A 25636-nucleotide genomic window follows, 5' to 3' on the forward strand; every position below is an offset into this window, starting at 1 on the left:
TTGAGCATACATTGAGGTGTTTAATAAAGTTGACAGTCTCTGTTGTTTAGGACTTCACAGGAGGACAAATTCTACATAAGAGTTGTTCACTTCAATTTATACAGAATAAGCAAGATAACCTAAATTACACAGTAAAAGCCAATATTTGTACTTTTGTGAATGTAGAATACAAATTTTGTACAACAATATCTAGCATAGTATGTTAATTGTTTAATAAAAAGTTCACTAGAATATTTATTGTACGATGAAGATAAAACAACACATTCAAGGGAAATAAAATGCAGATTAACTTAACTCTCGATTTTTTTTTAAAACAGTTAATTTCAATCTTGGCAACAAAGTCCAGCTTGTGCCGCCAAACGGTCCGAGCGCTCAAACCGAAAACAGCTTCTTAAGCTATGTGATCTATCAACAACAAACATTTATTACCAAACACATATAGTTCTGTTTTATAAAAGCCATGAAGCAAAGCAGTGTACTCTTGCACAGCAAAGTGAAGAAAGTTCTCTACAAAGTTTTGTTGAATACCCTTTCCTTTCACATTCATCAGTTGTGCACTTTTTTTTGGACATTATACATAAACCAAAATGAGCATGTGTATCACGTTGCATTCCCTAGACACTTTCTTGTGTGAATGTTGCCTGAGGAGAGGCAGGACAGGTTGAGTTTGCTTGATCTCTGCATTGCCTTGTAATGTTTTTTTTCCTTTATTTTTTTAACTGAGTGAAAATAGTGGTGTAGTTTTTCTTTGGGATAAGGCATTTCCTAACTGTGCATATAAATCGAGAAACTACAAAAATTCCCTGATATGTCATTAAGTGCTAAAGTGTGTGCACAATTGTGAGGTGAAGCTGTTAAAACAGATCGTTTTTGTCATCATGTATTATTGCTCTTTCGTCCAAGGAAAAACAAAAACAAATGTTGCTGTGTTGATTTGGAATAAGTTATGCAAGATACAACCATAATTTGTCATGTTCTCGCAATGTTCTCAAGACATTTCTGTTGACCACTAAATGTGAAAATGAGAGTGCCTCAATATATCCAAATTATTTTTTGTTGTTATCGTTTTTTTGTTTAAATTTAATAGGCTGTGCAACTTGCAATCCAGCATCCACTGGCTGTGGCACTTAGGATACACAGTCAAGTCTACGGTGTTACTTTAACCCAGAGAGTGTAGCCGGTAAGCCTTTTTAAGTCTTTTGCATACCTCTCAGCTCAGGGACAGGCCCGGTGCATTGGTAGAGCAAATGATTCAAGATAAACCAAATGGACCACACCCTCCACGATAAATGAACACTGAATATTTGACTGTGTAAGAGGTTAACAGTCTACTTCTCATCTTTCAAGTGCTCTGTGAATTAAATGTGACCCTCAATGACATCTTAATCTGGACCTGCGACTTTGTGAGGGTGGCATTTGGGCGAAGTACAATATGAGTTTACAGTAACTGCATAGATCATTATAGGCTTATATTGTCAACTGTTATGGATGTCAATGAAGGGGCTTAGAAAACATGCTCTGGCATCAGAGACACACAAGATAGGGCATGGAGAATGCATAGTGATACTACTCTCATATAGCAAACTTCTCATAAAAATGTGTGCAATCCAGCAGTGATATCAAGTCAATGGCATTGCATTGTTCTTTTGTGATTTTGCTGCTGAATTCTTTGATTCCATGAGGATGGAATAGAATACAAGATCAGAGCCCCATCCCCCATAACAGACACTTAGAGGCTCATTTATATTTCGTTGCACGACCATGTCACTCGACAGGAATGACATACTTTCAACCAAAAAAAGCATTGTCAACGATGTAAAAATTAGCCTTAAATGTCTCTGCATGGTCTGCCATGCAAACGAATGCAGTAGCCTGACCCCGCCCCCTGTCTCATTAAACCCTGCCTCTATGGTACAGCAATGACCTCAGGTTTCTTTTCAGGCTCCTAAGATTCCTTCTTATACTAGTAATGGGACATGGATATAATATATAATATCTGGAGCCATTTAACTCAAAATGTGAGTTGTGTATAATCATGACTGATATTTGCATTAAACTGCGGTATTTACAACTTGAGAACACAGGCATGAACAATTCAGAGGACACTTTGACTCAATATAGTAGGATTACTGCTTTCCCTAAACCAATAAAAGAACTGTGGAAATGGCTTGTGAGATGGCATGTCTCTCAGCTGAGCTACATATTATAGCAATGTGCTATTCTTCAATGTGGAGGTGGGACCTTGGGATTTCAATGTTGGCAGTGTATTCAGCAGCTGCAAGTTTTAGCAAACACAATAGGTGGGAAGAGACCCTTTTTCCCTAGCCTTGTGGTTATCCTTCACAAAATTAATAATAGTGGAACTTCAACCTAAGCATTGTTACAGTTTTCTTGAGGACAAACAATCACCACTATTAAAGGGAAATTACCCAAACGTACTGTCTGGAATAAAAAAAAACCCCAAAACAAATAAAAATATAACATGGACCATAATATTGATGATGCAAATTAGAATAGATTACAGTAAAATTAGCTAAGTAGCAATGACCAGTGAATTATCTACTTTTTAAGGGTCTATCCTTGTAAACTTGGCTGTAATCCACAAAAATATACTTTTCTTGAAACCGGTGAGAGTACAATACGTTATGTACACACACACCTAGGTGATAATATATTAAAGTCGCTATTTACACAACAAAAGAAAACGTTTGGCTCAAATGTTCAATTATACAAACAGAACAGCAAGTGTTCATGGCTTTAGATATGATTCTGGTTTTACATGACTTTACATTATTTGTGGTAAAGCATAATAATAATAATAATAATAATAAAACTATGACGGAAAAAGATGCATTTGAGATAACCGCTAAGAAACCATAGCTACTGTACAAAACAACACAAAAGAAAACAGCTTTGGCTTATATTATCTGATGAATTGTTGCACACCATGAACATCTTGATTTACTCACCAGTTCAACTGGACAGCTTCTCATTGTCTTAATTGCACATTAGATATCATATTCTTTAAATTATAAAATCAATGTTATGGTATTATTGCAATACATTTTTTTCCTATCTTTTTTTTTCTCAACCTCCAACAATATTGTTTCATTTATAAAGCAAAGTAGCTTCTACTGTTGCAAAATGTTTATGATCAAGACTGTAACTCCTGTATAATGCTAAGTATCCCTGTGTTCTCTGTATCTCTGGGCATATTCATTTAATAAATTATTAGAGATTCGTTGAGATAAATCACCTGTATGGTTACAGCACAATTTGAAAAGTGAGTTCTTGCAGTGAACATCATAAGTAGGGATCCTCAGCCAGAAAGCAACACAACTTTCTCTGATTGTTTGTAACTTGCAACCACAACAGCAAAAACAGCAACTACAATTAAGTGTCCGACTAGACCAGTGACTACAATAATCTATAGCCTAATGTTTATTAACTATTTCCATTGAACATCATACTCCTGCAAACATCATCTGATTTGCACCAAGTACCTGACAGCATTGCTTCTGCATATAGTTCAGTCCAGCTACTTGAGATTTTACTTTTTTCTTTCCTTACTGTATCAGTTTGTGAAAACGTTACTTTATATAATCCTGACGTGTCCTGACACTTCCTATTACGTTTGCCACTCGGTCGTACAAAATGAAACAGAGTTAAATAATAGCATCATAACGATAGTTCTAAGGACGCTTCCTCTCTTGTTTTCTCTCCATGTCTACCCACTCCCTCCCACACTCCCGACGACAGGCTGGTGACTGGAGGCTTTGACCGGGGCTCTCTCTCTCTATGTCACCCACGTGTCCATGCGCATGCGCTTGACAGAGGGGCTCTCCCTGTCCTCTGAGCCAGCAGGGGGTCTGCCCAGCCCCAGCGGGGAGTGGAAGTCTGGCCGGTGGTCCTCGCGGTCGCTGCCATCGTACGAGCTACAGGAGGAGCTGAGGCTGTCCACGGGTGACCGCCCCAGGTCCTGCCGACTGGACACGTGCTGCTGCTGCTGCTGCTGCTGCTGCTGCTGCTGCTGTTGTTGTTGTTGTTGTTGCTGCTGCTGCTGCTGCTGCTGCTGTGGGAAGCCAGAGGGGGTGACACGCTCCCGTGGTGGCGAGATGGGCTCAGACTTGATATTTATGTTGTGGCTGGTGTTGATGGAGAGGTTGGAGCCCTGAGGTAAGTGACCGCCACCCCTGTGCAGAACAACAGTAGGGAAAGTTAATGTCCACGCATAGATGATACTGACAATTACAAAGGACCACTGTTTCTGAGTGGTGATTAGAAAATGTAGCCATGCGATTGGGGCACGGTGGCGCAAGTCGGTAGCGCCGTCGCCCCACAGCTAGAAGGTCCTGGGTTCAATTCCCGCTGGGGATGCTGTGAGTGCTGGGGGCGTGTTCTCTCCTTCGCGTCATCAGTGTCCCTACCCTATAGGTGGGGTTGGCAAAAGAGCCTTTCTGTGTGGTGTTTGCATGTTCTCCCTGTGTCCGCTAGGGTAGGTACCCTCACAAAAATACATGCAGTGTAATCCTGATCTCTATACTGCTTCCAACTGGCCGTGTTCCTTCCACGCGCTACGTCCGGCCGGGGAAACTCCCCCCTGTCAGGTGAAAAGAAGCAGCTTGGACTCCTCATGCATAGAATGAAGCATGAGGTCAGTCCGTTGCTCTCCCCAGGTTGGCAGAGGGAGTGTAGCGCCCAGGATTACATTAGATAATTGACACTGGGTGAAATAAATGGGTTGCAAAAATCGTGGGATAAAAATGTGAGTAAAAATAAAAATCCACGCTGAAACAGTGAGTGCAAAGTAAGAAGATGAGCTCTAGAGGTGTGCGTATTGACTCATGAGGGTTGTGTGCAGAGAGAGTGCTTTTGTTTGGCAGTGTGTTACTCACACCAAAGAACTTAGGGCTGCCTGGCCCAGTTGATGCTGTTGCCATGCCGACATGGATCCTAGAGAGAGCCCAGGAGAGCTGAAGCCCTGCAGGGAAGAGAGCTCTGCGTTGCTCAGGGAGTACTCTGGAAAAGAAATACAACCACGCAGCAGACGCAGCAGTGAGAATGAGTGCACTCCCAATCGAGGTTACAACACCAAACAATCGCCCACTGAGAATGCACCCGCGATCGGGATCCATGTGGAAACATTTTCCAATATAGGGGAAATAGCAGATCTATAAGCCTTGTTACAGTGCGATGTGTTGTGAGGTATTGTAGATCAGATATTTCCACTATTAATGTATTTTTTTTAAGTCTAAAGTTATTAAATATGTAATTTATTTGTATATTTAAAGATGGAGTGCCATGATTTTTGTACTTTTTCTGTTTTGTATGTGTCTATGGAGTTAACATTACTCTAATAGACCACAAGGTGTGGTTATAATATTCAATTATGTCTTCCTGTGTATTTTTGGTTTCTTCCTGAAAGCTGAAAGCCTTTGAGTCAAAAGGCCCAATCGAAATACATGACGTTAGTGAATTATCCCCTCCCCTAATACCTCCCCCATTATCATGCCCCTGTATCATGCATACAGGGGCGGCGGTGGCTCAGGGGTAGAGTGGCTGGATGGTAACCGCAAGGTTGCCAGCTCGAACCCGGGCTCCCCCAGAGTTAGTGTCGAAGTGTCCTTGAGCAAGACACTGAACCCCTAATTGCTCCTGATGTGCTGGTTTGTGCCTTGCATGGTTTCCGCCGCCATCGGTGTATGAATGTGTGTGTGAATGGGTGAATGTAATGCACAATCTCTGTGAAGCGCCTTGGATAAAGGCGCTATATAAATGCACCATTTACCAAATTACCATACAACAGCTGTGGGCGAGGCTTAAGTTCAGCTGGGTCGTGAAAATCAGGTATACATAAAAAACTAAATTTTAACACTTTCTGTACACTTTTTTAAAAAAGATCTTCCTGATAGTATAATCATAGTACATGATGATCATGTTATAAGGGGGGAAAAGTCATGGCACTCCATCTTTAAGTTATTTGTCCTATCTGCCCTGTGGAACGTTTGTTGCACAGGGCAGTTAAGACAAAAAAATGAAATTGAATCATTGATCGTCTGACAATTGTGTGCCAATTAATCATTGAGTTGAAAATTCTTGTTAGGTAGAACTACCAACAGTCACACGGTCAGACTCCCAATCCACCCAGGAGTCACGAGAGGAAAAGATCGAGAGCCGACAGTTTGCAAATAACAGGCTGGAGTTGAGAAAGATTTGCAGGTGCACCGTACTCACCAGCGGGGTTGTAGGCAGTGGGCATGCCTGAGTACATCAATCCTTGGGGGGGTAAGCTTGGGGTGGTGACAGACACGACTGGGGTGGCCAGAGACTGGGAACTGCTTATCCGCTGGGTGTTCTGCCGAAAAGAGAAAAGCACAACACCTCACATTATCAGCCTAGGACGAAGCAATTTAAGGACATAGCACAACATATTAACTGAAAATGATTTTAAACTTCACCATCCAAAGGTAAAAATATTTCCTTACTTGTGGGATACCCAGTTTGTTTTGAATACTGGGCCATTGGCCTAATAGTGAAATAACTGTGCAATTATCACTTTAGCCACAAGGTGGCGGTGTAGCTTCAACCATTCCAACTGCATTACTAAACCACTCAGTTTTGATTTTGGTTTGACAAAGAACTGGCAATGAAAGGCAAAAATGCTGATGAAAAACAAAACAAAAAAACGATCGAATTATGACAGCAGATGTAATCTTGAAAACAATCACAGTATTTTACTAGAACATTAAATTCAGAGATCACTGTAAGAAAAGCAGTTGACGTACGCTTACAACATTATATAAAGAGATGTGATATACCAAAGTCGCAGAGGCAAGAGGGACTGTTATTTCAATGAAATGTAACAAAATCTTTCAAATCGCCTATGAAGTTCAAACACTTAGATGTTTGGCAACCACATTAAATGTCCCAGTGTTTTCTACAACACAACAACGTCGCCTATAAACATTGGTGTGTTCAGTACTTGTAGCAAACAAGGGACTGAATACCAAAACAGTTTTACTTGATCATATTAAAACAATGCTACTAATTACTGGGATAATGCCGGACAGGTGGGCGAGGAGTGCAGGAGCATTTTAAAAGTGAGCAAAAGTGTGCGTGTATAGGGAGTGACTGAGATGTACACAATATCTAAAAATAAATAGTTTTCTACTTCAAAGCCCGAAAGCTGTGGAACGTTTGATGCAGAGCATGTACAGTATGTTCAACTTGCGCAACAATGTTGCCAAGAGAATAAAACCCTAGTGTTTGGTGTATAGTGGCCAGCATGCTGCCTGCCTGCCCCCACATACACACAGTACGGTGAAGTCATGCAACAAGACTATAAAGCACTAAGCCAGAAATACACACACACACACACATACACACACACAAACTCACACACACACACACACACACACACACACACACACACACACACTCATTAACATTAGACACATTTATTAGTTTACAACAATATGACAAATCCAGATCCCTTTGTCTTCAGTCTGAATGTATGATGTAGCAACCATGTGTGCAGCTGCTGCAGGACTCAACTAGGATCTATTTGATGGCTTCCTTACATTGTTTCAACACTCCAGCCAGATGACTTCACCAAACGCAAGTTTCTCACACGATGACATCATTAAAAATGAAGTCATCTCTATATTTTTTATTTTTGTGTAACTTCTCATGGAAAATAAAACAATAATGATCTATCACTTTAGTCAACCGCCCGTGCGTTATGTTGTTGTTTTTCCTCGTATGTGAATACAATACAATAATAATGCGTTGTATGTTGAAACCCCACCCACACAAGCACACATCACCTCTCCCCTGTCTTTCCCACTCTCTCTTACTCACACACTCGCTCGCGCGCGCGCGCACACACACACACACACACACACACACACACACACACACACACACACACACACACACACACACACACACACACACACACACACACACAGTATACAAACACACACCAGTGGTAAGTAATATGACTAACATGAACGTGTTAGGAATGGATGAGCCAATTAAACAGGCTGAGGCAATTTTCGCAGGCCAAACCCAAAACATGCAGTGACAAACTCAGCTTAACCCCGACATTTCTCTATTTGTTATTACTGGCAACCCTGTGAGAGCCAATCTGGGTCTCAAGCCTTCCTTCGCTCTAGCATGTACGGTGCGATCTACCAGAAGCATGTACAGTAACACGCAATAACTCTTCGCCCAGGCATTCTCTCCAAACTCACCAATTCCATTTCCTCCTCCTCCGACTGCCCTCGACAGAAGAAAAGAAGAGAGGCAGAGTTATAGAAACGAGGCAGAGTTGTAGTCAGCCGCTCTGGGGTCAAGAGCAGTGGTTCCCACACTTTTCAGGTCGAGACCCAAAAGAGAGATTAGACGTTTGCCCCGGGCCGAGACCCAAACTATAGTGGAAAATAGCAGATCTACAAGCTCACAACGCGTCGCTTCACGCCGCTTTGTGAGCTTGCAGATCAGCTATTTTCACTGCTTCTTAATTATTATTATTTGTATTTATGGAACTTCTTAGATTTGCTTGTTTGTTTGTTTTAAAATGTTTAACATTGGCCTGGGCCGTGGCTCAGCGGTCCAGGCACCTTGGCTGGTAATCCAGTCTGGCAGTGTGCCGCGGGTTCGACTCCCGATCTCGACGGCCTTTACTGCATGTCTTCCCCCCCATCTCTCTCCCCATTTCCTGTCAGCCTACTGTCTGTCCCTCCATAAAAAATATAAAATAAAGGCGAAAGCCACAAAAAAAAAAGTATAACATTATTATTATTATTTTATTTTATTTAAAATAGACAATTCACAGGGGTTCCCAAACTCTTCCATGCCAAGGACAACTACATAGCCATAGCCTCTAGCTGCGACCCGCCTATTGTGAAATGGCTTAAAAATGTATGTTTGTTTATGCTTGTATATAGGCTATTTTTGCAATTTTATAGAATTTTGGAAATGTATTTACAGTTATTATTATATATATATATTTTACAATGTTTGACAATAATGACATGCCCAAAATAGGGATGGCAGGTTGTACTGTAAGTGGTTAAACTGGCACAATGATGAGTGAAATTTAATTGTTAAATATACTGTATATTTTGTTTGTTTTTTATTAGTTTTTTGCTCTCCTTCCCAATTGGCACCCCAGCCCTCACTTTGAAAACCACCGCAATAGAAAACAGGTCTCGTGCTCTATGGTGAATAGATTCACCATAGACTCTATGGTGAATAGATTCACCATAGAGTCTATGGTGAATTAGGTGCCGATAGGTGCATTTACAGTACAACATGTCCCTTATAATCCTCTTTAAAAAACCCTTTGTCTAATTCGTTAGTGCCCAATTAATTTATATTCTTAGCTAACACAGAGTATTGGCCTATAATGTGGCAGTCAAAAATATTACAACATAGACACTAACAAAGCGCGTTCAGTTTGAGATATCGTTTGAGCAGCGTGCACTTTTGGGATGCATTTACCAATGGGAGGAACAAGCGTCACTGAAGTCAGCTCAATATAGTGAAGTACATTAGTCCACTACACAGTGAAATCCTCAATGTTTATCATTTGTAACTCAGAGAGTGTACGAAGTTAACCAAATGGATCCTAAACTGACACAGAATTATACAGTATTAGTGCCAATTGCCGAATGGGGAAAGCCATGACGTCTCGATGTGGAACACACGGCCTCTGATTAAAAAACGTGCTTAACCTCCCACACTACTATGGCCATGTCAGTTTGACCCCCCCTGCCTATTGGTAATAACATGTTCCACACAAGTCTGAAAGTGTCACTGCAAGAAGCTCTTCTTAACCAGTGGAAACTAGGCCGCCGATAAACTTTGTTCATCGGTACGAATGCTGACTGCATAGTTCTCAACATTTCCACCGTCTGCTCCTTACATCCTCCACAGCGCTGCTCTGCTGCAGGGAAACTGGAAGCCCATTTTCCATCTTTCCTGTGCCGTGGGACAGCCTGTGCCTAGGCCAGGGCCGTCTTAATACCCACACTCAATCAATAGCGGCAGGAAGACACGACAAGGGCGACAAGATATTATCTGGCTCACACCCTGGGCCCCTGATTAAGTCTTCATCCCCACTCTGTCACAGTGAGATGTGATTAATTTAATACCATTATGGCCTAATGACAGGCTGTCTGCAGACCTGCCACTGCCTAGCCCCTCTGCAGCCTTCGCTACCCATCTGGAATGCTTGGTTAGTTCTGACAGTGCAGACCCTGCCCCTCTCCGCCTCCTTCTCGGCACCCTGACACGTTTAAAGCCTAATTTGTCCTTTGTTGCACACTGGTCGTGACGTGTCGCGTTGCTATCTTGAAAATCTTTTTTTTCCCCTTCTCCGGCGAGCAACACTGCCGCGAGACAAAGTATAAATTAGGCTTCAGACTTCCGTCGCGCCGCCATCTCAGCCAACGCGCGCCCGGCCACTTCCACATGCCAGCATGGTAATGCGGGCGTGTGTTTACACCTTGCTGCAGGCTAGCGGAGGCTCAGCGGCGCTAGGAAGCACCCGCGGTAACCCCAGGTATGTTTACCAAACACAATCGTTTTCCTGGAGCGGCTCCTGTTGATGACAGCACCAACTACGTACGTGCACTTTAGAGAGACTACATTTGTTGGCCAATCTCGGAGAATACCCCCCCAACCTACAGTATTTTTTTGCCACAGTGATTTATGTCTACGAGAGCCTAGCATTGCCTCAGGTGCTCAATGTGGTCAGAGCTCTCTGCACCTTAATTATTATAATTAGAGAGGGCCTCTCATTTCAATATGAATAATGGAGTGAGAGTGAAGGCACCTGGGCCGCAGGTTCTTGGCTCGGTCCGCTCAGTCTCATGGAGGTGATCACAGAGGAATGTAGCATGAGAAGAACGCAGCTCATTGCTGATAGGAGCAAATAAGGGCTGCATATAGTGCAAATGAGTCCCACACGGCACACACAAACATACAAGGACCTCAGAGATTTCTGTATCCTCAGGCGCAGAGGGCTGCTACTGTACTCCCTGCCAACCTTAACGGAGGTGGCATGCCACATCGTTGAGATAACATCAGGAACTTGTGTGGGCATAATACTGCCAAAACTTTCCTCGTTGCACAAATGTGGGAGAGATCTGGAGATTATACAGCTGAGCCAAACTCTGCTCTATACCTCGGGGCAAAAGGTACTTAAGAGGTCTCTTCGCTGGTGCGCTGATGTGTACCGGCGTGCTCCTTTACTCACCAGTGGGGGCATCATCCCTTTGCTGGATGGGGGGATAACAACCCTCAGGTCCGGCTTGCGGCCGCCCATCCCCATGTTCCCTCCAGGGGGTGGTGGAGACTTGTTGGGCATGACCTTGCCCAGGCCGTTCCCGCTGGGTGAGCCAAGGAGGGCCGGAGAGCCCCTGGGGTTGACATAGCCATTCCCTGCAGAGACACACACAGAAACACAAACACATAAATAAAACTATGGACTGTGACTGACAACACTCACAGTCATCAAGCCAAACCTCCCATTTCTTTCTAGCTTGTTGTGGCACGCAACGTTAAGTGTTTCCAACCCTCTGGGAAAGTTTTAATAGACTTGGATAATTATCTTGCACATTTGCGAAAATAAAATGTCCATTTTAAAATTGATGAGCCTTTCATTTTCACTGTGAATGATTACATCAAAGTCTTCTTTTTTCCATCTTGGGATATGGAGCAATTCGCATACCAAATGTACTGTGACTGCTTTAAGAAATACTTTGAACTATTCCAGCTGAGTAAAAATGCTGTTGCTATTGGCCCTTCTTTTAGGCAGAAACAACGGCGAACAGGCTGCTGGTCAAAGGTGTTCTCCCTTCATTATTCACACCTACAGTTATATGTAGCTGGTCTTCTTGTTTCCTATGAGGCTGAGTCAGACCCTTGTCTATTCTAGGAAGCCCACACCTCCACACTCACTCCCATACCATCACTAGAACACTGGAAATGACAGTACGTACTAGCATCATTGACGGTTTCATTAGTTTTAACCACTTTAGCCATATTTTACGGTACTTTGCATTTACAGTGCTTTGCAATCGAATAATACAATTAATTCACCTATAGTGAAAGTGGTTAATAAATACAGTGCTCTGTCTAAGTTGAAATCATTATGGAATTGGCAAAGAATGTGGGTTACCCTCTCCATGTCTTTATGCTACTGAAATATTGGCCCATTCACACTAAACGGATACCACAATAACATGGTAGTATTTTTACACCGTTTATGAGTAATTTATCTGGTTCATATCTGTGTATGAACAGATATAGTTTATGCACTGAGGATTTTGCTGTTATACAGTATTTGCCCGAAGCATCCAGTTAATTGGGACATCCTGTACTGTGTCTATATTTTTACACTATTAGTCAGTCGTAGTAACAGTAGTTGCGACCGAAGGTCGCAGTTAACTATGGAATCGTGCATTTCCCATCAGTCAGTCAGTGTATCACTCAAAATCCCCATACATGGGGAAAGCCCCCATATATGGTGCCCAGGTCTCGTGACATCACGTGTCATAGTAAAGGCGACCTGCTGTCGCAATTAAGCCCATATATGGAGATCCCTGATGTCATCAATATTAGTATATGGATATATGTCAGAACCTGTTCTGACATTCCATATGTTGATCCTTCCTCTTCGATGTCTCCCTTTTGACTGATACCTGTTCATTTAAACTCTAAACGGGCCCGCCCCAAAGTTATTTGTGCAGCCGTGCCCGGCAGCCGGCGAAAACTAGAGTTCTCAACAGGCTCAAACCTCATCAAACCCTGTACACTCAAGACACTGCCCCTGCTGCCACCCTTAGATCTCCATATATGGAGCTGACATTTCATATGTTGATCTGACCTCATCAAACCCTGTACACTCAAGACACGCTCCATATATGGCCAGTGCACGCAACCTTGCCGTTTAGGGCGAGGTCGCTTCTCGCCCACAGGCGTCTTACTGGTAATATACCAATACAAGGGATTCTGGAACCGATTATTATTCTTGATCTCATTCTGTGATTAAAAAAAGAAAATAATTGTCCATTGTTTACACAAATAATTTCTACCTGTCATCTCCATAGCTGAATGCAGTTTGGACAATCTCGAGTCATTTGAACCATTCCTGTTTTGTATTACAACACACAAACATTTAATTTTCCAATTTCCCGAAATGCTATGTTTTTTTTTAATACCATGTACAAAACCGAACTACTGCATGTCTGTGGAAAGGAAACAAGCGCAAGTTACGAAACATTGAAGTACTGTAATAATGAAATAATGGTAAGTAAGTAATAATACAAAATAAACACGGTGAACCTTAGGTTCCAGCTAGTTTGAACATTGAAATTACAGGCCGTAAAATGTGTTGAAATGATGAAAATGAGGTGTTGGGGAGGGGGATCAATGCTATCTAGCATTCCATCAACAGATCAGTGACACTTCAACAAGTAGCTGACTCCTCCATTGTGTTCCATGTGTCCCAGTGAAACACAAGCTGTCTGCAAAAAGAGTAGAGCCTCGCTTATGAACATAATGGAACAATAACCCCTCTAACTACAGATAAGAGCCCCAACAATGCACAGTCAAATAAACAGTTATGAGGCCTACAATAGTATCTCACAGCTGAATCAACAGTATACGCAAGCCACTATCGCCCTCAGCAGTAGCTTTGATCACACGGCAGACACGGCTGCTGAAAAACACAACATTCACAGAATTAGCCGAGTAAATGTCCAAGACCCTAAAAATAGCACATTGCATTAAAGGCATCCAAGATTAGTCATTCAGTGGGAATGATGTATTTTATTTATTTTAATTCAATTCTGTAGCATGGGTTTAGCTAAGATGTGCCATGTCTGGCCTTGCCAGTTAGCCTGTTCTCTTTATATACACCGTACATGCCAGAGATGACAGCAACGGTACATTTCTATGTGTGGGCATGGGTGACAGTTGAGGCCATATGGCAGGTGTCAGACGAGCGAGGAAGACGTACTGTACCGCACTCTGTTTGACTGTAGACAGTGCAGCAGAAGCAGCCGCACAGCTTTCTGATTACAATCAGGCTATGATTTCACAGCACCACCGTTTTGTCCAACCATTCAAATCTGCTGTTGCAATGATGTGAATGCACTGATTCTACTCAACCCTAGTGTCCCTATTCTGGGCATGGCATAATAGGTGAACATTCAGCAAAAATAGGCAAATGCATTCAGAGAAAATTTGGCATGAATAGGCAAACATTTGGTGAAAACGGCCCATCTATCTACAAGCAAACATTGTGTTGCAACATGACACGTTGTGAGCTTGAAAAACGGCTACAGTATTTCCACTATTTGACGTACAACAACATGTACAGGGTTTAAGTGATTGAGAAGATCCACTCTTATTGACCCACATTTTGTGTAGAACTGTACCAATACAGTGGTAATGCATTTGACTGTACCACTACCTTCATAGTAAGCATATACACCAGACAAACACATTTATACAAGATTAATCCCAGAGGTTTGTGACGATGAAAAAGAAACAAGCATTTCTTAAGCCTGAGAACAATCACTAAAATGAGCACATGACTGAACGAACATCTTTGGACCACAGAGTTCATTTTGATCCAGGGGAACACCCACATGTTTTATAGCAGGGTCGTTTCTATGGGTTTGTTGTTGTACTGTACGTGTGTCTGTTGTGTCTGCCCTTGTTCCATATTCAGACATCTCTAGCCGATTGGCTGTGATGTTAAATCCTCTCTGGATGAACACAGAGCATGTACAAGGCTATTTGGGTTCCATGTTTGGGTAAATAAATAGATTCATTGTCCTAAATAATTAACAGGGCTTGTGGAGCAGCTTTACATAAGGGCCTGTCATTACAACTCCCACATTCAGTTTTCGGGTGAAGTCAAAGGGGGGGGGAAACAAGTGTGACTAAATCGTTCTTTCACTAGTATTTGCTGTGTAGAGAGAGTAAATCTGGTCTGCCTGTCGCTAGGCAAACATCCCAGGAGTGCCCAAGTTTGGGCAAGAGAAGAAAATTGGTATGGATGAATGAGATGAGATTTAATGAATATGAATTGAGGGTCTTTAAAAGAGGGAAAAATATTGTAACAATAGAGTGCGTGGGTGGGACAGTACCTCCATGTACTGCCAACAGAACGACACTATTTTCCTCCCTAAATAGTGTCTGAGATGGTTCTATGTTCAAATACATGTCTCACACTGACAATACAAACAATTTCACGAGGGCCGAGTAGGTTAGCCTATATATAACTATATTATATATATATTTTTAAAAATATATATTTTGAAAGCAAAATGTTCTTCAGGCAGACCTGTGGAGCCTGTGTTAAAATGATTGACATACATTACTGACTGAATAATTTTCCAGCCACCCAAACCTGCTTTGTAATTGCTGTTCACGAGCTTGTAACTCTCCAATATTAATGAACAGATCTGTGCAGCTTGCAGGCATATTGCATAACAGAGAGCCCTCTTTCTTGCATCCCTCACGTTTTTTTTCTTCCTGACAAAGTCTCATTCTCAATGCTCACCGGGGGAAGAGAAGAGTTTGAAATCAAGTGCAACTGCATGAGCGAGTGGTTGCTTGAGTAAAGACACATCGAACATGCTGTACCATCACAGAACAGCACATTGGCTCACTGTACAGTACAGGGAGGTGTCTTTATTTCATCATTCTCCTGGAGGGACTGCATTAACTTTAGAACCACCAAGACAAGAGCCAAAACAGATGGCTCATTTCATTGTTTCAAAAATAAAGAAATTAATAAATCACAGAGATTCACTCCAATGCTGGTCATGTGTTGACGCACAGGCCAAGCAATATTCCACACAAGTCTTCCAGAAACCCAAAACATTCTTACTGTCAACTACAGTACCAATCACAAAGATGACAGAATGGGTTGGGGCGGGTGGGGGTCGCCCAGAGAAACAGTAGAAAAAAAGACACAGTAGAGAAATTGGTTCAGCCTTCTACCTGGCTTTGTGTTCTTTCCACTGGGGAAAACAACAAGACAACGAGCCTCATTTACATGTTGTTGACGTGTTTTCTGCCTGTCTATCATGTTGAAATCAGAGGCTCTCTCACACAGTTAAAGTTGGAGTGTTACTTTTACTCTGGAAGTGTAAAAACGGCTGTGTGAAGTTTCAACTGTGCAGCTCTACTATTCTCAGGGTATTATAAATAGTGAATCATAGGTTCATTCATTGCTATTTGTATGGGCTCTTTTCTAATGGCGACACCAACCAGCCCAGGAGAAGGGAGAGCACCGCACAGCCCGGGGCGCACGATTCCATCTGGGTGCTGCTTTGAAAGGTCTCTCCTCTGGCCATAGCTTTTAACGCGTGAAAAATCACTGCTATGTCAGGAATGGTCATCTGACAGCAGGACAGGAGCGCTTTCTGCTCCCCACGGTCTCCGCTGTTCGACACTGTTCGGTACAAACAACAGCTGCAGCACCATGCTCCAATCGTTGCCCCCCTGGCAGAGGATCCCAGCTCTACCCCCTTCGTACCATACCATACCACACCCCGAACTTCAAACTTACTAGGGTGCTCAGTGGAGAATGCTGCCTGTAAACCCGACCGAGGCTGTCCCGAGTCGCGCCCCGACATAGCTGCCAATCAAAGCCTCGTGATGCTGTAATGTAATCCCTTAAAGTATACCACAGTGATCTTCCATTACTTTACATGTACTCAAGTGTGTGTCTAATATAGAATTAATTACAGTTTAATAATGACTAACGCTATAATAATACGTGTATGGGCTCTGTGACAAGGAAAGAGTTAAAGTCCACCTGCCTCTGCCTCTCACACGCTGCATGGCAGCCATGACATGCTGTCCGGTCATTGTGTACTGAGGACTTTAGAGAGGGATGTCATGGCCCGAATACCTCCAGGGTTATGCTAGTCTAGGCATCTTGCAGACCCCTCTGCAGCCTTATAAGGGCTGCCAGGGCACCAGGGGGGAGACATATGCACCTGTCAATAGAGGGAAGGAAACCGGAGGAGGGGAGAGCTGGACGGAGGTGACAGCCTCAAAGGAAACACTGTGTTTATTTACCTGCCAGAGCCAATCGGATGGCTCATTGCCTTGTCCAGTTAACCCGTTCAAGCACAAGGGCCTCACTGGCGGATTGGCTGCTAAGCAGTTTCACCCCAACTCTCCACACATGATGCTCTCTAGACCAGCATAATGCATTTCCTTAATGGTGAGATTGCATGATGCCACACTGCAAAACCCTGAATGTTCATTTACACACATATTATCTGCGCTTGTTTACACTCTCTCAGAGATGAATTAACACTTCTTTGCAGTGTAGCATGCGGTGAAACTGGAGTGGCACAAAAGGCACTATAGCACCAATCAATGCCGGTTTCTAGTGGTCTCGGACCAGTGTCACATACGGTATACGCGAGCGTGTGCTAAGCAGGGGGCCTGCTGGGCAGAGCTACAGAGAGATAATGAATCCCTCCTGGAGGACTGGAGCCTGTGCCGCTTGGCACCGTGAGCTCTGTGGTGTCCAACATGCCACCTAATGAGATGCACAGGATGATATGATCAACCGTCCACGTCCTTCTGCCAGCTCAGCGGAGCATGTGATGGAGATGCCAAGACCACACATGAAAAAAATGATGTCGCGTAGATATGTCTGCACTCGGCACTCGCATGCAAATGGAGATACGACACTCCCTCATCTCCGTTGTCTTCATGGAGTGCAAAGTGTGGGCATAATGGAAACGGTGAGGCCTTCAATAATAGGGATTCACTGAAACTGTATACCTCATGCTGTCCACACAGCATGGTGTTTGCTATCTCTAAAGGGTACCCTGACAATTTACAATTTACAATTTAGGCATTTAGCAGACGCTCTTAATCCAGAGCGACTTACATTAGGCAGGAACAAAAGTATGGGAATACATCACATATATAAAATGCATTTATCAAGAAACATGCGTAAGCTAAGAACGTAACTAGAACATATCTATATAATGACACTATACATATTAACTATGCATATATACTATACTATGCTATACATATGTAGGCTACTATGATGTGCTATGACTATATACAATGCAATTATTGTGCTGTCTACATGACATGCTATAAGTCTGTTTCAAATGCTATCTAAGTCTAAAAAGTGCTATCTAAGGGGGTAGGATATTGTGAGGATACCCTGAGATTGTAAAAGACTTGTAAAAGACTCATTTGCAACCAGTGGCTTCTCATTTAGATAGCCCTCCATATCTGTAGTCTAGCCACTCTCTAGGGCTGTGTACTACTGTAACTCAAGGACAATACATTTTCTTAGAGCAAGCTCGGATTCATGTTTTATAAGGTCCCAATCATGGTACTTGTCCCATTTTGAGCAGAAAAACTGCGGATTATCATGTAGGCTGTTTCTACAATGGGAGTCCTGTGGAGGCTAGCAACGGAAGCTAACGGAAGCGGAAAAAAATCACACCCGTGTGAACTGAGTGGTGTAAGGTCTTATATAGACTGGTCAGCTGTGGTCTGACGTAATGTCTGACATAATGAAATCACACCTGTGTGAACTGGGTGACCATAGCAACCATGCTCATTTTTTGGTACGAACAGACAGACAGACAAACTAACAAAGCCAGTTGTAGGAGTGGTTTACACCACTCAAAAAAGGTACCAATAATATTTTTTAATCAAATCTCGTGTTTCTCGTGGATGGCCCAGATGGTGATAATAGCTTTCCTTGAGATATCTCGTGGATGGCTTGGATTGGGTTAAGATTTCTAAAATATGTTGTTTTTAATTAAATAATTACAATCAATGGAATTTTGCACTTACGCCCTTTGCGCTCCAAGCCCTCAAAATATACTGTACAGGAACCCATTTTTGATATTCTGCCTATAAATGGAAGTTATTGAATATTTTCACGTTCGGTGTTGCACTTTGTAGACGGTCCCTAACCGCTCACCGTCTGCTGCCCATGGAGATATAAGCTATTAAACGGTGAACGCGAGGTTGGCTTTTTGGGCTTCAAAGCAAGTTGTAGTTTGTTCTTTATATAATCAGGTTAAGAATGAGATGTTTTGTGTGATTTAGGAATGTGTCGTTCCTAGTTGGTCATTGCATCTTTCTGTATGTATTTTCATTGTGTTGAAGGCAATTCTCCGTCCGGGCGGACTTAAACCCTGTTGTTGTTGCGTGCTAACGGTAGGTGGTTAAGAAAACGTCTCCATTTGGCCACCCCGAGTCCCCGACAGATAAGCATTCCGTTGTGATCGTGCTGTTCAGTGTGTCACGCAGCCACGCTGGGTGCGTGCAGGGCTGTAACCTGTCGTTGTCAGTGTCCAGGCTTTGAGCATGCATGTAGCCCATGTGTACGGCACGGCGAAGGAGGTGGTTGAGGAGGGGGCGGACAGTGTGGTCTCGAAACAGCGCTGCGCGTGTGTTCACGTTAACATGCCCCCGTCCAACTGTCAGAGCTGGCTTTCAGGTGCCTGTGGCACGCAACCCCCGCGTTGGCCGCGATGCTTCCCCAAAGAAGAAGTTATGTCGACTGACGTAAGAGTAGCTGTAGTATGGGTCCGAGTTGTTTTGCCTGCCTGGGGGCGGTGTGAAAAAGGGGAAGTGCGTTGGAGAATACAAGGGGAATGTTGCGCGGAAAACTGTGTCCCAGTATTAATCTGTGTCCGGCCCAACATGCATTTCACAGTAACACTGGTGACACGTGATTTGTGGGGAGATGAGTTGTTTTTGACGCAAATTAATTTAATTAAGATTATTGTTAGAATGTTTGGCTTGTGTAATGCGGGGCAGATTGAGGTTGGAGGACAGGGCTGTGCGGCGCTAGGTTCCTTGAGGTTGCCCGTGCGCCGTGGCGTTTTTGTCGGGGGCCCTAAGCGAGCAGTGCTATGGAAGTTTTCAGACAGAATGACAGACAGACAGAATTTTCCGGTGCTTTTATAGATAGATATAGCAATATACATTTTGAATAAATATTAGAAGTTATCCAGAAAACATAGGATTTAGAAGGCGTTTTTAGAAATCAATAGTTTTATTTATCTCCGCCGGTCATCAAGTCATTGGCTTAGGAATGGACAAAAACTAAAGAATCTATGAATTCAAGGCTTCATGGGGTGTGTAATTGATAGAAAATAACTAAATAAGCCATTTTTTGAGGGAACTACTCCTTTAATTCAGCTGCATTGCATTTGAGCCTCTATACAATGTAATGCAGTATATCTGGGTCCTATACAACCAGCCCGACAACACTGGTTGAAGGTGAGCTCCCCCCATCGGGCCGGCTGCCTCGACGCCAGACCAGGGCTACCAAGCGTCAGTCCACCACACCTGCTACGTCGGCCCCTGCTTCCAAGAGAAGGGCGGGGCCCGACCATAGGTTATCATCTAAGGTCGACCAGCTGTCTGCCGACCTGGCCCGACTGAGGGCCATACTCATGGCCCGTCAGCCCGAGATTCCTCCGGAGGACGCAGAAGCACCTACTCCCCCGATGCCACACCTGATCCCTGAGGATCGGGACCATGACACACTGTCCCTGGCAGCTTCAGCCACTGACTTCCACGACAATGAGGAAGTTGAGGCAGAGCGGGCTTCCGAGGCCTCGTGTAGACAAGAAGTCTACACAATTAGAGAATGTAAAATAATTGATCAACGTTTGCCTGTTATCTCTCCTATATCGTACCAACATCAACACAGCATGAAATTGTGGACAAACCTTATCTAACGATAACAAAACATTCCTTAGTTTTGGATGTGCGAGGCTAAATGTCTTCAAATGGTGGTCCATGGCTCAAATGCACAATAAATAATGGGCCTTGATAGGAAAAGAGTTGAAAACCACTGGTCTAGAAGCAAGCAGATCATGCAGCGTTTCCTCTGCATTGCGGAAAAAAAAAAGAAAGGGTGAAATTGGGCGTGTTGTCGGCGGACCTGCGTTACCTGCACTGGTTGGCCTCTGGGGACCCCCACTGGAGCTCACGTTCCTGTGCAGAGAGGCCTGAGGCGGGGACAGCATTCCACTGTCACTCAGGGCCTGCGTGCTCAGACTCCCTCCCGGCTGGTACATGGCGTTGGGGTTGGAGACGGGCACTGCCACGTGCATGGAGAAATTCTGCTGGGGCAACGCTGTGGGCTGCAAGTGACGAGACAAACGTGCACAGAAACGTGTGCGCGCACACACACACACACACACACACACACACACACACACACACACACACACACACACACACACACACACACACACACACACACACACACACACACACACACACACACACACACACACACACACACACACACACACACACACACAAACACACAGAGAAATATAATTGTATTACTATGCAGTGCCATTAAGTCAAAGATTGAGGTTGGAAACTTTGTATTACAAATGTTCATATACAGTGTTATTTTTGGGCTATGGGATAAACTAAAATAGCACAGTAACTGTTTTCAACATGTTCATCAAGTAATCAATCAATCAATCAATCAATCAATCAATCAAACCCAATAATCATCCGTCCCATTAGCACCAGTAAGGAAACAAGTTAACAACATATTAAAAAATCTTTGTTGTACAGTAAATAATTAAATACATATATAAACGAAACATGCATTCAGGTGATCACTTTTGTGTTGCAACAGTCAGCACTACAGACCTCTACATTTGTACACCTTACATTTTAATCAAGACAGTGTATTACATAGGCATTTCTTTGCCGAGTAAAGGGGACGGGAAGAGGAGACCACAGTGAAAATTGTCCACCAGGTGACGGATTTTTTTTTTTTTTACATGTGCATTTAATCCGTGCCTACAAAGTGCTGACTGTGCAAAGCTTAAGCGAGAATGCCAGGTGACAGTGAGAACATTTCATTATAGCATTACCCGGTGAGGCAAGTTAGTGATATCATTAGTTGGTTAATGGCAAACAGTGGAGCTCTTCATGTCAGGTGTACAGAGAAAACGAGGGCTCAATAAGCACTGCGCGCTTCGCATAATCCAAAGATTGTCACCCGGGATAAGATCACAGCAGTCTTGTGGTATTTTGGAGTGGTTGAAAAACAGTGTTGCACTTGATGAAGGGGTTGGAAGGATGCAGAATGATACAGTAGCCTGGCCTCATTGTGAACACTGTGCTGTTAGAGAAGGCTCACAGCGAGCCAAGGAGATACAGTACTCTAAGGGCTATAAGACTGGAGGGGGGAGGGAGAGTTGAAACACCCAACATAAAAGAAGCATTCTCCTACATCACATGATCGAGGAACAGTGAAGATAAAGGAGATTCAGTTTTATAAAATGGGCTTTGTAGTGAAGATTAGGCTTTGGGAGGTTACAAAAAAAAAACACATTTTAAAGCTGTCCGAAGATGGTGTGATCTTTTTCCCAAGATGGTGTGTCCCCAGTCATGGTTACAATGTGATCTTATCAGGGTGCGGCTGCCATCGCACAGCAAATAAATACGAGAAACAAATAACTCTCCCAATGAAGAGAGTGCAAATGTTATGCTTGAGTAGTTCTGAAAGTATAGCAGTCTAGGGTGGGTAAAATGAAAAAAAAGGAAAAAAAAGAGGTGACAAAGTTACAGTACAATGAAAAATTAGTACAAATTTATTTTGTGCCACAAAGCCAAGCAAAAAAAAGGGGGTAAAAGAAAATAATAAAATAAACAAAAACAAAACAAAAACATGGCATTTACAGTACTTACGATTTTATGATTTCTCATCATATTATCAAACTCCTCATTAATTTTTTTATACTTTTCTTCTGTGTGAGGAGTGAGGACATATGAGGCATCGGGATCCGGGCTATCACAGCCTCTGTGTTCTTTCTTGCTTAGCGCCTGTAGTGGACATCAACATAAAGACAGGGAATCAACACAAAATGGCAGGAGGATTGAGGAAGTACTTACACCACAGCGCTTGTACAATAAACCACTTTCTTCGTTTAGTTTGCCGAAATGGTCATCGACGAGGGGGCTGTGCCCGAAACAGTCATCGGGATCGGGACTAGCACAGTCAATATGGCCTTTGTTTCTTAGTTTCTGAAATAAAATTGGACAGTTGACACTCAATCACGTATGCAAGAAAAGTGGCTTTTACGATTAATTTATACTCCATCGCACAACACTGACGCCGCGCCCGAAAACCGCAGATCTACAAGCTGTTCTCGGTGCCCGTCAGTGTGGTACGATGCAGTGTAAATCAGACTTTATAGTCTTAGCTTAGACACCACATTTCTAACAGTGAAAAACAGAATATTGGTACATTCAAAATCAATACAAGGAGAGGATCTCGAGTTACGTAAAAAAAAAAAAAAAGTCTGTCTCCCAATACAAAGGATGGCAACGGAACATTGGGGGGAAATTGAAATGTCACTCTGTATCCTTTCACCCTTCAGAAGCACGAGGGAAACTAAATATTCTTCCTCCTTGTCCCTCTCTCCCCTACTTCCTCCCTCCTTGCCTCTTCGGGCCACTTCCCCTCGTGCGTGTGTGTGCGCGCGTGCCTGCGTGCGTGCGTGCGTGCGTGCGTGCGTGCGTGCGTGCGTGCGTGCGAGCGCGCGTGCGTGTGTGTTTGCATATTTCATTATAGTTCACTTATCGTAACCCACCCAGCTGGAAGACACCACAGCATAAGAGGATCCCACGGCAAAGCGCTTTAGACTGTCCCAGTCCTTAATTCAGCACGGCTGCCAACTCACAGGATCTCAAAAAAAGATAACTCGTATATGAGAAATGCAAAATGGATTACCATATGTGGTCAGAGATGCTTATGTGGGCATGAAACGGAGCGATTATTGTAAGAGCAAAGAGCAAACAGAGTGGTATGTTGTGCATAAAAAAAAATAGGTCAACTTTTTACACCAGAGTTAAATTACTCTTCATTTGACGGTGCCCAGCGTTTTCTTACTCCAGAGGGAAGAGTAGGGGTAAAAGCTATACACGACTAAAACAAACAGACAAACAATGCTTCTACGTCTCAGCTAACTCTGCATGCATGGCGGAGGCCTATTTCGTTGTTCCTCATTAAGGGCTCTGAATAGCGGGCGCTAACAAGACTCGCTGACAAGCACGTGACAACTGACAGCGTGTGATATGGAGGTGAGCGCCTCGCACATCGAAAATATGATTTATGTGTGGCTCTCTCCAGGTTCCCCCTCCTATCGGGCTGCCGCAGGTCCACAGCAGAGCCCCTCCCTCCCCGTCCGGAGGCTGGCCTGGCCTCCGAGGCCCTGTTCCTACAGGAAGGTCGCTGACTCCCGCGGATGCCGGGGTCACAGACCGAGCCAGAGGAGAGGAACCTATACTGCACACTAATGAGACCTTCCTCTCTGTGTCTTGGCTTCGTCACCCCGCGCGGTGGATGGTTCTGTATGTGCGTACAAGTGTGTGTGTGTGTGTCTGTGTGTGTGTGGGTGTGATGTGTGATGTGTGAAAGGGGGGGGGGGGGCAGGGGGGCATTGCTGCAGCTGCCACTGCATCCTCTCTGACAGTGATCTTGTCAGTCTGGTTAGCGCTGTGTCGACAATGCGGCTAACCCAGCCCTGCTCACCACAACCCCTGAGTGTAACTCGCATTTCCCCAAACTCGTATCATGGCTTTATGTTATGGGACTATTACTTAGCGCCATTAAAGTTGAGGCGTGTTCGTCAAATGTCCCTTTACTGCTCAGACTGCGCAGCATTTCTAAATCCAATTCTTATATTGTCGTGGCGGCCCAAAGAATGATGTTGACATGTTCAGGGATTAAAGCAAAAACTAATCTCGCGACTGAAAAATGCTTGTTAGGCTGTCCAAATCTGTGATTTGTGAAACAGCGTGAAAGGAGTCCTCCGCACAGAGCGCATGGTTTTCAAAACAATTAGCATAAATCAGGGATTTCTTCAAGTGGTGGATGTAGAACAGCAATAACATAGGTGTATAATGATAAATGACATAATTACACATATTATGTGGAATTATTATGTTTATCATTATATACCTATATGTTCTTTCTGTTCTATATCAACCACTTGAAGAAATCCCTCATTGAGGCTTTAATCTTTCATTTTATGAAATATAAGGAGACCCTTAGGGTTTTATGGAAGACGCTTCTGTTCCAAACATCGAGTTTGACCGTCATTCTAATGACTATATTGTGGAGAACTTGAATCCATGTATCATGGTGTGTATATATATAAAGTACATATAAACAATGTGATGCTCAAAGGGGAACGGCACCGCATCCCTTCAGACAACAGTCTGTGGCACCGAGGGGACAGAGAGTGGAGTCTTGTGGATAATGAATGGTAGGGTTCTATACCACACTATGCATTTAACTGCTTGGTGTGGCGCAGAGCTGTGGCATTCTTCTCATTCTAAGAAAACGCCTTCCTGGTTCATTTCCTGTTTACTGAACTGGCCCCCTCTAGTTAAGAGTCCATGAAAGCCCTGTGTTTACGGGGGGAGGGGGGGGGGGACTATGTACTTTCTCCAACCAAGAGAGCCAAAGATCTGATTGGGACCTGCAAATTAAAAAATCTCAACCTGCTCATTATGGGAATAGCTTGGTGGGGCCGGGCCAGGCATGGCTGTGTGA

The 25636-nt window shown here is 43.5% G+C and overlaps 1 protein-coding gene across 4 annotated transcripts; it reads right to left on the minus strand.

The window, feature by feature from the left end:
- mef2aa (myocyte enhancer factor 2aa) lies at nt 1-23121 on the minus strand. 4 transcript variants are annotated; one of them, XM_079501742.1, is made up of 7 exons: nt 22969-23121; nt 20987-21188; nt 11267-11451; nt 8256-8279; nt 6235-6355; nt 4896-5019; nt 1-4193 (listed from the first exon to the last, which is right to left on the minus strand). In XM_079501742.1, exons 2-7 carry the CDS (start codon nt 21156-21158, stop codon nt 3797-3799), a joined length of 1023 nt encoding a protein of 340 aa, XP_079357868.1. In that variant the 5' UTR covers nt 21159-21188; nt 22969-23121; the 3' UTR covers nt 1-3796. The 4 variants fall into 4 exon arrangements, with proteins under 4 accessions (XP_079357868.1, XP_079357866.1, XP_079357865.1 ...); XM_079501740.1 differs by lacking the exon at nt 22969-23121 and adding an exon at nt 22765-22919 and having other exon boundaries at nt 20996-21188; XM_079501739.1 differs by lacking the exon at nt 22969-23121 and adding an exon at nt 22765-22919.
- Nucleotides 23122-25636: the final 2515 nt, after the last annotated feature.

This window comes from Electrona antarctica (genome assembly GCF_951216825.1).
Source record: "Electrona antarctica genome assembly, chromosome: 5".
Taxonomy (NCBI): domain Eukaryota; kingdom Metazoa; phylum Chordata; class Actinopteri; order Myctophiformes; family Myctophidae; genus Electrona; species Electrona antarctica.